A 17,714-nucleotide genomic window follows, 5' to 3' on the forward strand; every position below is an offset into this window, starting at 1 on the left:
ACATGCTTAGCAGAAATGTAAGAGCTCAACTGATCTTATCAGAAATGTTAGAGCTCAACTGATCTTATCAGAAATGTAAGAGCTCAACTGATCTTATCAGAAATGTAAAAAAGAGCTCAACTGAACTGATCAGAAATGTTAGAGCTCAACTGATCTTATCAGAAATGTAAGAAAGAGCTCAACTGAACTTATCAGAAATGTTAAGAGCTCAACTGATCTTATCAGAAATTTAAGAGCTCAACTAATCTTATCAGAAATGTAAGAGCTTAACTGATCTTATCAGAAATGTTAGAGCTCAACTGATCTTATCAGAAATGCTAAGGTCAACTGATCTTATCAGAAATGTAAGAGCTCAACTGATCTTATCAGAAGTGTTAGAGCTCTAAGAAATAGTTGATGCCCCCTAGTAACCAGAAACAGCAGTCCAAGTCTAGCCTATATAACTGTATCAAGGCAAGACAATGAAGATTTTTTTTCTTTTAAGTCAAACATATATTTTTACATTAATTTAAAATTACTAAAATGAGAAATAAAAAAAATCAGGACAGTTGGCAGGCCAATCATTAGGAGGCGGTACCCAGTACTTTTACCCTCCTATGCTATTGACAAGTACCGCCTAAATGTAGGAATTTTTATATTAAGTATTCATGGAATAAATTGAAAAGTACCACCTACAAACGGGGTAAGTACCAGTCAACATGAATGATAATGAAACCCCTAAGTTGGCCAATATAGGGGCGTAATTTTTCCAAATGTCTGTTAAATTTGTCCTTGTACCCAGGAATGGCAAATAATAAGCTGAAAAATTAATTTTGGGGAAAATGCAAAAACATTTAAATATTTTGTGTACATTTCCTAGGGGACAAACCAAAGAGTAATTTTTTATAAAAATAAAGCTAAATTTACATCGGGCATTGGTTCAAATTAGGCTTTAAAACATTGAGTTGGTATGAAAATCTAGGAACATTTTTTTAGCATTACCAAATGGATTTGATGATACAAAGTTTCAATTCATAAACACAACAAAAGCGGGCGTTTCCTGCATGTTTGTGAGAAATTTCTTGTCTAAAAGACTTAAACAACCCCATTACAAAGTAGTTTCAGTTCACAGGTATGATTCGAAGGCAATATCTATTTTGGTATATATTTCATAAAGAGAATCATTTTAAAAAAATCAAACATCTTGTGAGAAAAGCTATAAATTATTCCTCTTAAAATATCCTTTAAAAATCATGGAACAAAACATTTAACCATACCCAATACAAAATGCTTTTCATCTTTTGGAAACGTTTCAACATCTTATAAATTAACTGACTCCCACTACCCAATAAATTTTGTTTGTATAAAATACAAGTAATTATCTAGCAAGTGGGAATCAATTTTAAAACTGCTCTCCACAGCAATAAAATATATAAATATAAGAAACACTGGCAATTAAAGTAAACTTTTGTATGTAAATTTCTAATAAATATTGTTATGGCTGTGCTTTAGGTAATTATTGATGTGACATGTTTACATCAAAAAGGCATATTCTAAAATGTGTGGTCCAGAGGTCCATGACCTATGTTGTTCTACAAGGGTCTTTCATAATTATAAATTGAAAGTCAGAGGGACCTCTTAAAATGTTAAGCTTGACTTAATAATAATATATAAGACAGTTTATTTCACGTCTTTTGAATCTTCCGAAAATGTTTTCCTGACCTTTGATTAGTTAAAGAAGGTCATTATGAATGTAGAGGAACACTCAAAATCTAAACAATAATTCCTGAACCTTTGATCTATGTAATTTCTATCACAGACATAAGGAAACCAAGTGATAGATTACCAAATAAAATTAGACCATGTTCATTAATATGCTTTTTGCTATCCGCCGTTTTCTCTCTACCTTCGAAAATATAGTTTAACATGTGACTATCTCTAAACGAATCAAATTAGTTAAAAAATACGAATTAATAATATTATAAAATATGCCATGGATCCAGGATTTTATAATGGGAATTTTTTTTAATTTTAAGTGGGTTGAAGGCATATATTGTTGTGTTTTCAACAAAGTGGTAGAAATGCACTGCTCATGTCTAATTTCTCCCAACATCTCCTTTATTTCAGATCTTCGGGAATTCATATTCTCCCGTGCATATACCACCCCCTTCATTTTTTAGAACATTAGAAAGAGGACAGTAGCATACTATTACAAAACCAACCACAAACATTTGATGTCAAATTACTGCAAAATCCATTTAACCAACTTTTTTAAATATGTTAATGTCATATGTACAAAAGAATTATTTCTGGTTTGGATTTTTAAACAAATTAAGTATCTTATAAATCAGACAATGCTAAACTAGCCAATGTTCACCAATTTAATCATATTACAAGTCGAGTAACCAATTTAATATATAATGTTATGTCATCCAAAGGTCACAATCATCTATTATTCTTCACAATTCAAGTCGATTTCTTTTTTAATAAATCACTACTTTTTTCCACATGCTGTTAATTTAAATATACATCTAACAAAGGACTTCTCAATTGAATAAGAACTCCTGCAACTACTGTCAAAGGCCTTTAAAAACGTACACCGCTTTTACTCAATAGTGAACTATTACAACTGTTAACACTGTACTGTCAAATCATTTATTTAATCACATTCTTATATCGATGTATATTAAAGATACATTTATTTTCTTTTATATAGAAGAAATTAGGTTTATCTTCTTTTCATCTTCGTAATATGCCTGAAATTAAATTTTCCAAGCGTCTCAAGGAAATCGGAAATTAAGTTTACTGCTTCTTTTGAGTAATAATTTGAAAAGATTTCTACACTTATCCTCAATCAGGTGGAAAAGTAGCAATTTATGTCTGAATCAAATTCTAATTTTTGCACCTGTTGCCGTTAACTACTATAACAAAATATTTCAAAAGAAAAAAAAGTATTTAAGAAGTTTCAAACAGTGAAATTGATTAACTTTTCTAGTGACAGATATTTCTTTTTTAATCTCATATTACTATAAGTAATTACAATTTGGAGATTACAAATTGTTGAAATTTTTTTATGTTTGAGAAAAACTATTTTGTTCTGTTTTATTCAATAGGACATTAGTCTGTGAAATTTCTTATTTTTTTAACAATTGTATTTATTTACATTTATGAATTTAAAGATTTTCTGAGGAAAGTTACAACCTTAAATTTTGTATTAAGCATTCCCATTCATGTTTTCACTTTTGTCGTTTGAAGGACAGGGGGTGGATTTAATTATTTTTTTTCTCCTGTCATTACTTACGAAGGCTTTTATATCTAAACACAACTCTATCAGAATTCATCCATTTAAAAGATTGCTGGGAATAAACAACACTAAATTGTCCCACCTGCTACAGTATTTGAAATATTTCATAGTTCAAATAAATTTGAACCTGCGGTCAATGTCAAATGAAATGTTTTTCTTACATGAGTTCACATACAAAACATATTAAAAATCAAAAGGTCATAACAGAGACATTACATTACACCAACCAAAGTGTTTAGTCAGAATGGTGCTGAATCAGTTTAAACTAGACCTGCAACTTAAGTTTGACCTCTGACATGTACACCTTGAAATCCTTTCATACACCAAATAAAGTTGATCTGTGCCTAAAGTATCTGAGAAACGGACTTAATCACAGAAACTTAATGTGACCAACGAACCATAAAAATGAGTTTAAGACAGATGACCCTACCAGACAGACTTGTACCCTTAAAAATCATTCTTTGTACCAGATTCAGTTGACCTATTACTTATAGAATCTGAGAACAGACCTAACTATGAAAACTTCATCAACATTCATCACTGATCCATGAAATCAGGTCAAGGTCGGGGTGAACCCTGTGATCGAGGAATCTGAAATATGCCAGACAGAAATTTCAGAACATATGGCATCTGTAAACAGACATGAAGTATACAGGTCTTCTACCTGTTGAAATATAAAGCTTTATACATTCTGCCACAATTGACACAGGCAATTTTTTTCCCTCAAGATTTAAGAAACTGTCAATTTTTCCAAAGAAAAAAATTGGGGGTCACAATTTATTTTGCTAATTCTTTGCATAGTCTGAAAACAGATTTACTAAGTATTGCACAACAGCAAGAAATCTTCAATTGAATATAAATTCAAATCATACATTTGGAAGTTATTGTCCAGAAACCAAATGTCTTTGGACAACGCTGACCACGACCTGATACTAAAACAAGAGTGCACACGCTGAAATGTCTCGCCTTCTTTACTAATCATTGATATTATGTTGATAGTCCTAAATATAAAGCTTTATTACAACTGTCACATAAACTTAACATTAACCAAGTAAACTAAACATTGACCAATGAACCATGAAAATGAGGTCAAGGTCTGATGAACCATGCTAGGCAGGCATGTACAGCTAACAATTCTTCCATACAACAAATATAGTTGACCTATTGCTTATAGTTTAAGAAAAACAGACGAAAACACAAAAACTTAACACTGAGCAATGAACCTTGAAAATGAGGTCAAGGTCAAATAAAACCTGCATGACTGACATATAGATCATAAAATATTTCCATACACCAAATATAGTTGAACTATTGCATATAGTATTAGAAAAAAAGACCAAAACTCAAAAACTTAACTTTGACCACTGAACCATGAAAATGAGGTCAAGGTAAGATGACACCTGCCAGCTAGACATGTACACCTTACAATCATTCCATACACCAAATATAGCTGACCTATTGCATGCAGTATTAGAAAAAAAGACCAAAACTCAAAAACTTAACTTTGACCACTGAACCATGAAAATGAGGTCAAGGTCAGATGACACCTGCCAGCTAGACATGTACACCTTACAATCATTCCATACACCAAATATAGTAGACCTATTGCATACAGTATAAGAAAAACAGACCAAAACACAAAAACTTAACTATAACCACTGAACCATGAAAATGAGGTCAAGGTCAGATGACACCTGCCAGTTGGACATGTACACCTTACAGTCCTTCCATACACCGAATATACTAGACCTATTGCTTATAGTATCTGAGATATGGACTTGACCACGAAAACTTAACCTTGTTCACTGATCCATGAAATGAGGTCGAGGTCAAGTGAAAACTGTCTGACGGGCATGAGGACCTTGCAAGGTACGCACATACCAAATATAGTTATCCTATTACTTATAATAAGAGAGAATTTAACATTACAAAAAATCTAAACTTTTTTTTCAAGTAGTCACTGAACCATGAAAATGAGGTCAAGGACATTGGACATGTGACTGACGGAAACTTCGTAACATGAGGCATCCATATACAAAGTATGAAGCATCCAGGTCTTCCATCTTCTAAAATATAAAGCTTTTAAGAAGTTAGCTAACGCCGCCGCCGCCGTAGCCGCCGCCGGATCGCTATCCCTATGTCGAGCTTTCTGCGACAAAAGTCGCAGGCTCGACAAAAATTATGCGGTCGTATAAAAACTGCAAAATTTCCTTGATATTACCAATTCAGGGGCAGCAACCCAACTACGGGTTGTCTAATTTGTCTGAAAATTACAGGGCAGATAGATCTTAACCTGATGAACATTTTCACCCTGTCAGATTTGCTCTTAATACTTTAGTTTCAGAGATATGAGCCAAAATCTACATTTTACCCCTACGTTCTATTTTTAGCCATGGCGGCCATCTTGGTTGGTGGGCCGAGTCATCTGACATATTTTTTAAACTAGATACCCTAATAATGAGTGTGGCCAGGTTTGTTTAAATTTGGACAAGTAATTTCAGAGGAGAAGATTTTTGTAAAGTTAACAAACGACAACAGACGCCAAGTGATGAGAAAAGCTCACTTGGCCCATTGGGCCAGGCGAGCTAAAATGTCCAGCTAAAATGTTTTGATCCTTCATACTACTATTCTAGTCCAGTAACGAAAATTGTTTTTAGTCTTTAAAAAAAATGCTGTTAATTGACAACAGCTTAAATCAGATCATGTAACAGGAGGTTAAAGATATCTAATATAGATTTATTTTTTTTAAAATGTTTTCAACATATATATATATATCATAGTATCGGTCGAATGTTTTCAAATGACTATTTTTACAAACCTTTTAAAATCAAAAAGTTAACTATGTTTATCTTATAACTTAAATATATATAAAAGTAAATAGTGTAAGATTTGAACCAAATTCCTATGTTAATTTTACTTCTCCTTCTAATCAAGGTATTTTGGGGTCTATAGTATGAAAGATGATATCAATATTCATCAGTTTCAAGGTAGAATAGAAAGTGTTGGCTGCATCAATTCATTTTAAACTTAAAAATGTTAGTAAAGTTTAAGAAAGACTTATTTTGCAATTGTACAAAAAATGGAAAATGCAAAACAATTCTATTGAATAACTTAACTTATATGCAATACTATCAGAATTGGTGTGCTTGATTAAAATTTCAGTCAAAATTTCTAGATAAGTCCCTGTTTAAAGGGTATGATGGCCTTTCATATAATAAAGATGAAATGTACTTACACAAGATTATATAAGTTACAAGACCTTTGATCTTACATTGATTTTTGAACCCTTGGGATTGTGATATTCATTTAGGTTATCAAAACAAAAATATTTGAAACAAAATCCTGATTCCCTTTGTTGTAGAAATCGAGAAAAAAATCTAGTTGAATGAGCAATTTTAGCCTGCATTCATTAGATTTACATACTAATCTATCCTGTAAGTGACACCCAACATTTCATACATTGATTTAACAATTAACTAATGGAACTGATATTGATTTTTAACATGTTACACCAAGAATTATAGAATTGCATCTTTTAACTGTGGTAATGTAGAGACTTTGACATTTTTCGCCCTTACTATTTCAAGAGTAAAAGAAAAAAAGACAGTTTTGTAATTTTCATGTTTCTTCTGTATGTAGTACACTAAGTTCTTGTATATGAAACAGGAATTTTTCTTTTGAGAACTCAAGTCTTGCAGTGCTATTGTATAAACCTTTGTAAAATCTTCCTCCCAAAGCTATAAGGATGAAGGGACAACACAAAAAGGATTTTGTCCCTTTTTTTCTCTAGGTAAGCCCTGCCTTTTAAATGTACTATGCTGCTTGCAAAGATGATACTGAATGTAATAAACATCTTTATGGTTTGAAATGCTTATACATTCTATTGACTAATGACATTTTTATACATTTATTTGTATAAGAACACATCGGACTACTTCAAAATGTGGAATCTTCAACTTCCTTATTGCATGCCAGAACGTCACCTGTTTTATTTGTTTTACTTTTGACATAAAGTGGAATTATAAGGCACAGACAGATAATTAATTTAGCTTACCTGAACATTTCTATAAGTGCATCCGAAGGACTAGTCTTTCTGCCAGACAATAACAACTGTAATTTCCCCACGCTTTGAGTGGCTGTTGACACTGGTGTTATGGATGGGTCTTTGTCTTTCAAATATCTTCTCCCCGTCAGCGGAGTTAGTGGTGCCAATGATTTAGTCTGATCAAAAAGCAAAGAATAACATGGACTTTTACTATATGGCCAGCTGTTTTTCTGTTGGCATAAACACAAGTCATGCTTACGAAAATAAACCTTTCGCATTATTGGGTGCACTAACATTGTTTTTATCCATCTGATTTTTTTAACGACTAATTGTTCAAAGTCTCAGTTTTAAGTCCTGTTTTCGAACCACAAATTAGCACGAATATCCACATAATTGTCTCAAATAATCAATCTTAAATGTTCAATCGAAACCAATTTGTTTTCATTCATTCATACATAGGGATTTAAATTTGTTTACATTTTCTTCCTGTTAATCTCATTATCAAGTCCATATGTTATCAAATTATTAATCGTGCATCCTTCATAAAAAATTATACAGATATATTTTTTAATTTTCCACTATTTATCCATTCTATTTCAGCTTCCCTACGATTTAAATCCCTTCACGATCACAGATATGAACCATTTACTTGTATTTCTTTGTTCCAGTGCACTATATATACAAAGTATTGAGGGAAACTAGAAACAAGTTACGACTTGTTATTTTTCTTTCTCTTTGTAACACCTAGGTAGCTTTCTCTAAATGTGTTACATCGTCATTAAATATAAAATCTGATTACTCAACACATTATCTGTTTTGATTAAATATTAGTAGAAATGCATTTTTAATTTATTTTTTTTGTGTATTCACTTATCATAAATAAATTAAACCATCCATACTGTATCATTTAATTTATCTTTTCCTGAATCTATTTTAATCATCATGACTTATTGTTTTTAGCAAATTTATTCTTGACTTTTTTTGGGACATATATTTATCTACCTATTTCATATTACACCCATAAGAATCAAGCAATACATCAAATCCATAAATAACATAAGGAGTAATAAAAAAAGTTAACATTATTTACAATAAACAGTCTATATCGGGCATGGACCTTTTATTTTTTATTCTAAAGTTTGTTTTATCCATAAAAAGTCCATTTGGTCATAATATAATGATTTTGTCTAATTACATAAATTAAATTATTTATAATTGAACTGCCCATTTATGTATCAGAATCCTCAAAGCTAATTAATAGCATTATATTTTTTTTTACTAACATGTAACAAGACCCTCAGCAGAGCAGCATTTCACAAAGGATAAATCTATTCTGACATGTTAACATGTTCTCGGCTGGAAAGGGTGCAATATAAGGCTTAGGGAGGAGGGTAGGTCTTCCAAAATCACGAAAAAATTGTAAATAAGTAAAACAATATGAGCAACAGTACTGCAAAAAGTATAATCGAAAAAGGCAGATGTAGTATTTACATTTAAGGGATACCATTCTTTTTGTTTAGGGGATACTTTATCATTAAATGTTAATTTTCAAGTACAAACTGAAGGAAACTCCTAAGTTTTCTATAAAAGTGTCTTCATAAAAAATTTGTAAGGGTTCCGTGGAACCCAGTGTCTCGCCTACTTTTTCTGTTAATGGCAGACTCAACAAAAATGAGGAAGTAAATCAATAAAAATATTCCTCTTGATACTATCTTTTGATTGTAAGAAGCTTCTGTCCAAGTTTGGTAAAATTCCAGGATAGTTTATGATTTAAAATAACTGTTTAAAACTTTAACTGCAGACTGAATTTAATGTTAACTGGAAGAAAACAAAATTTCCTTCTAGATACTAGCATTTGATCATAAACAAGCTTCTGTCCAAGTTTGGTACAAATCCAAAATAGTATAAGAAAGTTATTAAAATTTTAAAAACTTTAACCACAGAGTGAATATGTTGTTTCCTGGCAGAAAATCTAAGTCCATTTAAAAGTAAAATACGGAAAAAATGGATTTATTTTTTTTACAAAATTTCCTTCTAGATACTAGCTTTTGATCATAAACAAGCTTCTGTCCAAGTTTGGTACAAATCCAAAATAGTATAAGAAAGTTATTAAAATTTTAAAAACTTTAACCACAGAGTGAATGTGTTGTTTCCTGGCAGAAAATCTAAGTCCATTTAAAAGTAAAATAAGGAAAAAATGGATTTATTTTTTTACAAAATTTACTTCTAGATACTATCTTATGATCATAAACAAGCTTCTGTCCAAGTTTGGTACAAACCCAGGATAGTTTAAGAAAGTTATTAAAATTTCAAAAACTTTAACCACAGAGTGAATATTTGTGGACGCCGCCGCCTACGACGCCGACGGAATGTAGGATCGCTATGTCTCGCTTTTTCGACTAAAGTCGAAGGCTCGACAAAAATGTAGTATCTAAAAAATCAGCATATATGAATTTATATGAATTGGTTTCATTTGGAAAGGGATGGGGTGAATGGCTATTACCACTACCTTTGAACCTGTGTCTGGTTGTTGTCTCTTTGACACATTCCCCATTTCCATTCTCAATTTTAAATCTTTATTCATAAATGCAATTTTCATGGTTTGTAGAAATGTTACTTTTGTTTGTGGGATTTACAGTTTGTGTTAAAAGACTATATTTAATTAACAGGAAAATACACATTTTTTTTTTTTTCGTTATAAACATTCTGTTGATGTAAATTGAAACTATTCAAAATGAAACCTTCAAACAAATATCAATTTAGTCTCACTCAACAAAAAGAGAAAGAGTCTTTTCTATGCAATTTGTACTTTAAGGCAGTTAGCAAAAATAAAATCAAAGCGTTATAGCGCTGGAAAAAGCATTTGCCGTATATCTTATAGAAGAAGAAAATTTCAAAATCTAGAGCGCTTCTTTTAAACTGTTTCCATACGAAATAATGGGCATCGTAAACCTGTCCAGTAATGCTATATCTTAATACCACAAACTACCACGTGAAGATAAACAACTTGTTGCAGATCGGCAAACACAGTAAGGTTTACCAATACGATACTACGATTAAATTAACAAACATATTTTGATATTTAAACAAGCAAGAGAGCACCTACTAGTTCTTTTATAACAGCAAATCTAATTAGTAAAAAATATTAACCGTGTTGGTACACGTAAAACTGGTAATAAGACGGATCGAGATTAGTCGTCAGAGGGCGGTGAATATCTTGAATCACTGCGTTCGTAAATGAAGTCTGTTATGTAACCTTTAGCGGATCAAAATTTCTGTGCAAAAGGGTTAACTAATAAACTTCCAATTCAATATTGCATTTGAGGAATGCTTAATCAAATTAGCTTCATTTTCAATACAAAAGTCAAGCAAACACATACTTTTACATGATCTTGAAAGAACTGTAGAAAGAAAAACGTGTGCACTCTATTTTGACGATAAACAAAATGGCCATACAGGATGACAGTAAAAGCAAATGCTTTTAAAAACAAAACAAAACAAAAGTGATTATTTTGTTTTTGCACATTTAACATAAAATTCCAAATTGTTTTCATCATGCTTTTACCACTCTAGATTCCTTGTGGTAGGGCAGTGGACCATTTTACTAAATTTATGAAATTCACATTTAAGCACTATTAAACTTATAAGTATTATTGTTATAGTTGCATATTAGGATCATTTGTAATTTGACTTAATTTTACAGCGTAGAACCATGTGCACCATGAACATCATGTGCTTGGTTTTTTTTCAACTGATTAAATCGTTATTCATATAGAAGTATTATATACATTCGACATTTTTAAATACATTTGACCGATTTTTCATTCATTTTAAACTTTTTAAAACTATGCTTCATTGTTTCTTTGGTTTTTGAACTTACTGAATGCAGAGATTAAAACTGAATAATAAGCATGAAAAATTGAACTGTGGCATATCAATTTTAGAAATTTAACATGAATCTTTAATTCATAGTTCAATCTATTACATATATTCAATTGTTGGTGTGCAATCAATAATTTTTATTAATACTTTTATGTAGTTCACATGCACTTTAACATATTAATAATTTATATTAAATTCTGTCTAAATATGTTATTCAATATAAACGGATATCAAAACAAATTTTGCCATGCTAATGTTACACAATATTAAATTACTTTAAAACTTTACAATACATATTGGGGGAAATTCTTTTTAGTCTACTAAAGCATGTAGAACATGTAGAAAGAGAATATTTCAAACCTGTGTTCCTTTTAAAACTGAACATTCAATGTAATAAGTATAATAAGAACTAGTGCTTACTATTCTAAAGAATAGACGATTGTTTTTTTTAAAGTTACTTTAAAACTAACACACTTCAAAACTAACTCCCCCCCTTTTCCCCACAGCTGATTAATGGATAGCATAACAAGTATTAACTTAGAACTGTCACAATACAGCTACCTAACAAAAGGGTTTTTTTTTTGGAAACAATGGCCAGGGTTCCAATTCATTACCACCCTGCCACGTTTATGTGCCTGTCCAAGGAAAGGAACTTCATCAGAGGTGGTCTCATGTTATATCTTTAATAGTCTCTTTTAAGTTTATTCACATTTAATTTGTTACTTGGGGCGATTTAGAGCTTAGATTAATTGACTGGTGGTGTTTAATGCCACTTTCAGCACTGTTGGCTATGTCATGGTGGTCCGTTTTTAATGGTGGAGGAAGCCAGAGTGCACCAAACAGAACCACCAACCTTCAGTCGGAAAACTGGCAATCCTAGTCTTTCAAATTAGAGTCGAACTCACCTGCCTCGTGAGGGGTTCAAACTCACAACCTCAGTGTTGACAGGCTAGTAAAACAGTAGATGAACAACTTACAACCACTTGGCCACCTGTCTATTAGTGAAAATGTTAATTGGCATTTCGCATCTTTGGGTTACTGTCATATTAACATATACACCATATCTCCATTCATTCACATATTAGTCAATGAAAATATTGAAATGGACAATTTGACTATACTGTGACTGATATAAGTCATCCTGGTAGTAATAATATTATAGAAAACTGTCAACATTTTGTTGAAATTAAACACAAAAATTTGATTGGTTGACCAATATGCATTAAAATTGACATACTTTTTATTATACAGGTTAATAACACTGAAAATCAAACTCAGGGGATACTCATGATACATCAAACTCAGGGGATACTCATGGTACATCAAACTCAGGGGATACTCATGATACATCAAACTCAGGGGATTCTCATGATACATCAAACTCATGGTTAAATGTATATGAATTATAGCAGACATTGAGTATATGCCAACGAGACAGCAACCCAACAACACAAAAACCTAATAGACATCTGAAGGTATCCATGTATGTACGTATGCAGAGCCTCTACATTCAGTTATATTTTGTAAACCTGGGTGGATCAATATCTTCTAGTAATAACAAACGTAAAATTTCGTCAATTTCCAAAATGTAAGAATATTTGAGTTGTTATTTTTAAAGATTAGTAGAAAGTGTTATATTAGATCTTTTTGAAAGTATCTACTTTACTAAATCTCAAAATTTCTTTGACACTCACCGGTGGTCTTATAAATAAATCTATCAAACACCTGGGTCATATTCTTTATTTTCGTTTTTAATTTGACGACTTTCTATCACCTGGTCGTAACAACCTGATGTCATATTGACATGACATAACTTATGGCACACCGTCAATTTCTTCTCGGTTTATAGCGAGTTTCAGGTACAAGGCATTAATTCAACAAAGAGGTAATTACCTTGCATTTATGAGATCACTACATAAACGATACAAATGTAAGCAAAAGGAAAGGTGTTATAAATTCATGCATGATTTATTGAACATGATTATTATTTACAATTAATAACTAAATCAAACACCTCTATAAATCATAAAAGCCAAAAATAGACAATATCATATATTGCCAAAAGAATTAGTGCAATCAATTCAGATCTAAATTAGCGTTTCTAATATATAGAACAGGTGAATATATTGACTGAGGTCCTAGCCGCCAAAACTAGTAAAAGCTTGTCTAGAAGATTACAATGAAAAAAGGAGGCAAAAGTCAGGTGCTGGCATGAGGCCAGCGAGAAAAAACACAATACATATCAATTAGTCTTATCATTGTTAAACAAACCGTGATAGATCTTCATAGATCTTAAGAGGATTAATGTCAAAATCATCAGGAGAGAAATAAAGGAGGGAAAAAATTCTCTGGGATCATGGAATCATTTAGATTCACAAAAAATAAAACTTTCAACCCAAAAATGAAATATCATTTATCATATCATGCATCTTAAACTCTCTTTAAATATAAAGTTTACTTTATAACTGTTGTTTTGACAATATCCATTTAACTAAATATTGACACTGTGAAAGATTTCAGCAGAGATAAAAAGATAATACCTGCTATGTTTAACTGACTATTAAGAATCAGCTGATTATCTGGCACTTGATCAAATCTTACCAATTCGATTGTTCTCTAATTGTCGGAGGTCTCAATCAAATTCGTATGATAAAGACGTGTATTTGTTTATAAATCAACAAACACGAGTGGATAAAATACATGTCATATTTCAACTGTCAGACGCCAAATCAAACAAAAACTTCTTGATCATATATTAATGTCTTCTTGATTTCCTTTTGTGGGTTTATCTTATTTCTAAATTTATTGAGAGCTCCACTGCTTATAGTATGCTACACTTAAAGGTTCTTGAACAAAATATAATAATATTTAATAAAACTTCAACTAGCTATATATATTTCTTCATTTTCAGTCTGAGTGTTATAAAATTAGGCTTCACATTATATTCTCTAAACACTAAAAATATTTCTAACTTCATTATGTACTTAAAGGACTCTAAAATACTTGTTCATGCAACTTGAAAAAGACAAACAGAAATACAAGTAGATAAAATGTTTTTTATCCTTGCTTTTTAGAGTCACGATAAAGAGGTTATTTTAAGTCCTTTATCGTGAAGTGTATGGTGAACAATAAAATGACCTAATCAAAGGCAGCATTTTTTCTTTATTAAATAACATCATTATTTTCAAGTACATTCTGAAAAAATAATTTTGATATCCTTAATAAGAAAGTTAAACACAGAATAATGTGAATACTATTACTAATACAATTTAGCGGTATTACTAAAGGAGAACAAGTTCGGATGAAACATGTTAATTAATTTTCTCTCATATCCATTTCTATGACCTTTCCTTTGATCTTTCTTTCTTGTTTGTTCTATGTAAGCAGAGATTTGTATTTTGATATTTTATTCATAAGGATTAATATTTTTATTGAAGAGAGTAAAATCTAAAATATTTCAAGATGCTAATTTTTTCTTACATGAAACAGGATTTGTGTCCTTAAATTCAGAAATTATTGCGTGCTTTTATTATTGCAATTTTGTAAAAATGGACAAAAAAGCGAGATTAATTATTGCTATTTCAGGAAAATCTGCATACAGATATCAGAATGCAAGTTCATATTATTGCGATATTCACGCAGTCGCATTATTTGCATTAATAAAAACCTCACAATAAATTCCAAATTTACAGTATATAAAAAGCTGTGAGTACCTAATACATACATCCCTTATTTTGAACATTTATGTCTAATCATTCTAGAACAACAAATCCTAAATTATTAACAAGAGTGCACACACTGTCTCCCCTGCTTTACTGACCATTAATTTTATGTTGAAAGTCTTAAATATAAAGATTTTACCACAAGTATCACATAAACAATGAGGTTAAGTATACACCTTACAATTATTCCATACACCAAATATAGTTGACCTATTGCTTACAGTAATTGAAAAACAGACCAAAACACAAAAACTTAAAATTTACAAATGAGGTTAAGGTCAGATGATACCTGCTAGTCAAACATGTACACCTTACAATTTCTCCATACACCAAATATAATTGACCATACTGGTATTAGTTATTGAAAAACAGACCAAATTACAATAAACTGCTTCGCCGAGCGCAGCTGGATACAGCTGCAGAGGTCCAACCCTGAACAGTTGGGGCAAAAATGGACACAATATTCAAGCTTGAAACAGGTCTGAATTTGGATTGTAATTAAATATTTGACACATTATAGGTTTCTGACACAGAATACATGTAGTCAAAGAACTTGAAATTGGTTATATGATTTGAATTTATATTCAATTGAAGATGTCTTGCTGTTGTGCAATACATTGTGCTGTTGCGCAATACTTAGTAAATCTGTTTTCAGACTATATACAAAGAATTAGCAAAATAAATTGTGACCCATTAACTTTTTTGTTGGAAAATTGATAATTTCTTAAATTTTGAGGAAAAAAATTACCCCCCAAAATGAATCCAAACCTTCTACTTGTGGTATTGAACCTTGTGGTACAATTTCAGAGCAATCAAAATACTTATACCCAAGTTATTGTCCTGAAACTAGAAAAATTTGTAAGGGTTCCGCGTGCCTACTTTTGCTGTTGTCTATGTTTTCAGTGTGATAGGGGAATGCACATAATAGATTTACAGTTAATGAAATAAAACTTTTGAAATGTATGAAAAAAGTTATGCTTGTAAAAAATGAATACAGTATGCAGTCAAATCTATAGATTTATAAAAGAGTTGAAACATAAATACATATAGTTTACATTGCCGACACAGGATAGCAATCCCTATGTCTAACATACTGTGACTTTCATCGCAGGCAGAACAAAAACTAGAGCTAGGTGATCTAGTGATCAGAAAAAATCTTTTAAGGGCATAAAATACAGAAAAGTAGTCTCATAGTTTTTTTTAAATGTTGGAGATCCCATTTTCTTTTTTGGCACTAAATTAGGTAGCAAGATATCTCTAATGCAGCATCATCATGCAGCTATTCCCACCAATGACCATACATCAAAATGCTGTAAGAATTTATTGATGACAGGAAAGTAATCAGTCCTCATTTACGTAGTATTGTATACCCCCACAAAAGATTTGGTCAAGTGGTAATTATTGCCTGAACAGGTTCATGCATGATTAAAAAGTTTTCTATGGTGTAGCATAGAATTTTAACTCACCTCTTCAAAATGTTGTTCTAAATTCTGCTTAAGCTTTATACGTTCATCTAGTTCTTCTGAAACAGTTTTTGTTTTAGCTGGGGTTCCTATCTCTTCTTCAGCATCATCTCCTAGGAAAATCCTTTCATCGAAATCTCCAACACTAAGTACAAACTCTTCATACTCACTATTCACAGCTTTACTGAAATGCAAATTAAACAATCATTTTAATATAATGTAAATTTTCCGATTGCAGAAACTTCTTTGCTGCTTTCTGGAATAATAACAAAACATGTGAAAAATTTTGGTATTTTTAGTGCAAATAATGTCAACATTATCAAATGTGTACAAAAATAGTACAAATGTAAAAACTCATTTTTTTCTGGAATGTTATTTTCATTATGATTGAAATCTTGACTTAACTGAAACTCGTCTAGAAAGATGATATATGGCTTACTACCAAATACAGCACAGTGACTTATTCAGTAATTTACATTTCTTAAAATTTTTCTCCAATAAGCCAAATATCTCAAAATGACATGAAATGAAAATAACAAATGTTAGCTATTTTGGTACACTTTTGAAGATGATGTTAATGAGGAGAGAACAGTTAGCAATGAACCATCATGCCTTAACTAACCTGACTAATCTCTTGGCTAGCTTTTGATGTTCTTTGTTGATGGCCAGACTGAAATGCAGGTGAAAACTCAATGATGATTATATGAACAACATCAAAATACAGGTGTATGATGCAATGAAGTAGAGACATGAGATGGCAGTGCACAAAATACAAATACTGATACATGATATAATTTTTTTTATTTTGATGATGATAGGATCATTTTCATTCCACGACAAAATGTCCATTTATCCCTGGCATTTAAATTCAGTTTGATGGTACACACACAAAAAAGGTAAATACAACAAATAAACTGTCGACACAAAGATATGCCTCGCCTGTCCGCATAAAATTCAGAAAAAGACTATCTGACGGACAGCAACATTGCTTATTAATTCAAAGTCTCTGGACCATGATCTTGTAGGCAGGGCCTAGAAATGGTTGACAAACCGAGATGTACTGAAAGTAATGCAACTTTATACAAAATATCATTGATCTGTCACAAGTAGGTCTTATCAAACTGACTGAAGCAGAAAACTTAACATTGAAAATTGCTAATTAATTCAGAGTCACTGGACCATGACTTAGGGGACAGGGCCTCGAAATAGTGATCAAACTGATATGTACTGATAGCAATGCAACTTCATACAAAATATCAATGATCTATCACAAGTAGTTAACTTAACAATTGTTGGCGCCACCACTGCAGCTGTTGCCA

At 31.4% G+C, this 17,714-nt stretch overlaps 1 protein-coding gene across 2 annotated transcripts in view; it reads right to left on the reverse strand.

The window, feature by feature from the left end:
* The window catches only part of LOC127700956 (retinoblastoma-like protein 1), a 79,424-nt gene that overhangs the window by 18,349 nt on the left and 43,361 nt on the right, over window positions 1–17,714 (reverse strand). Inside the window, exons 8-10 of one of the 2 annotated variants that reach the window (XM_052204704.1) lie at window positions 17,018–17,065; window positions 16,399–16,579; window positions 7,338–7,504 (exon numbers count right to left, since the gene is read on the reverse strand). In XM_052204704.1, the coding sequence (XP_052060664.1) occupies window positions 7,338–7,504; window positions 16,399–16,579; window positions 17,018–17,065 (396 nt within the window). The remainder of the gene's footprint in view (window positions 1–7,337; window positions 7,505–16,398; window positions 16,580–17,017; window positions 17,066–17,714) is intronic. The other variant, XM_052204705.1, reaches the window with a different exon arrangement.

The sequence above is a fragment of the Mytilus californianus genome, unplaced genomic scaffold (genome assembly GCF_021869535.1).
Source record: "Mytilus californianus isolate M0D057914Y unplaced genomic scaffold, xbMytCali1.0.p SCAF_5, whole genome shotgun sequence".
Classification (NCBI taxonomy): domain Eukaryota; kingdom Metazoa; phylum Mollusca; class Bivalvia; order Mytilida; family Mytilidae; genus Mytilus; species Mytilus californianus.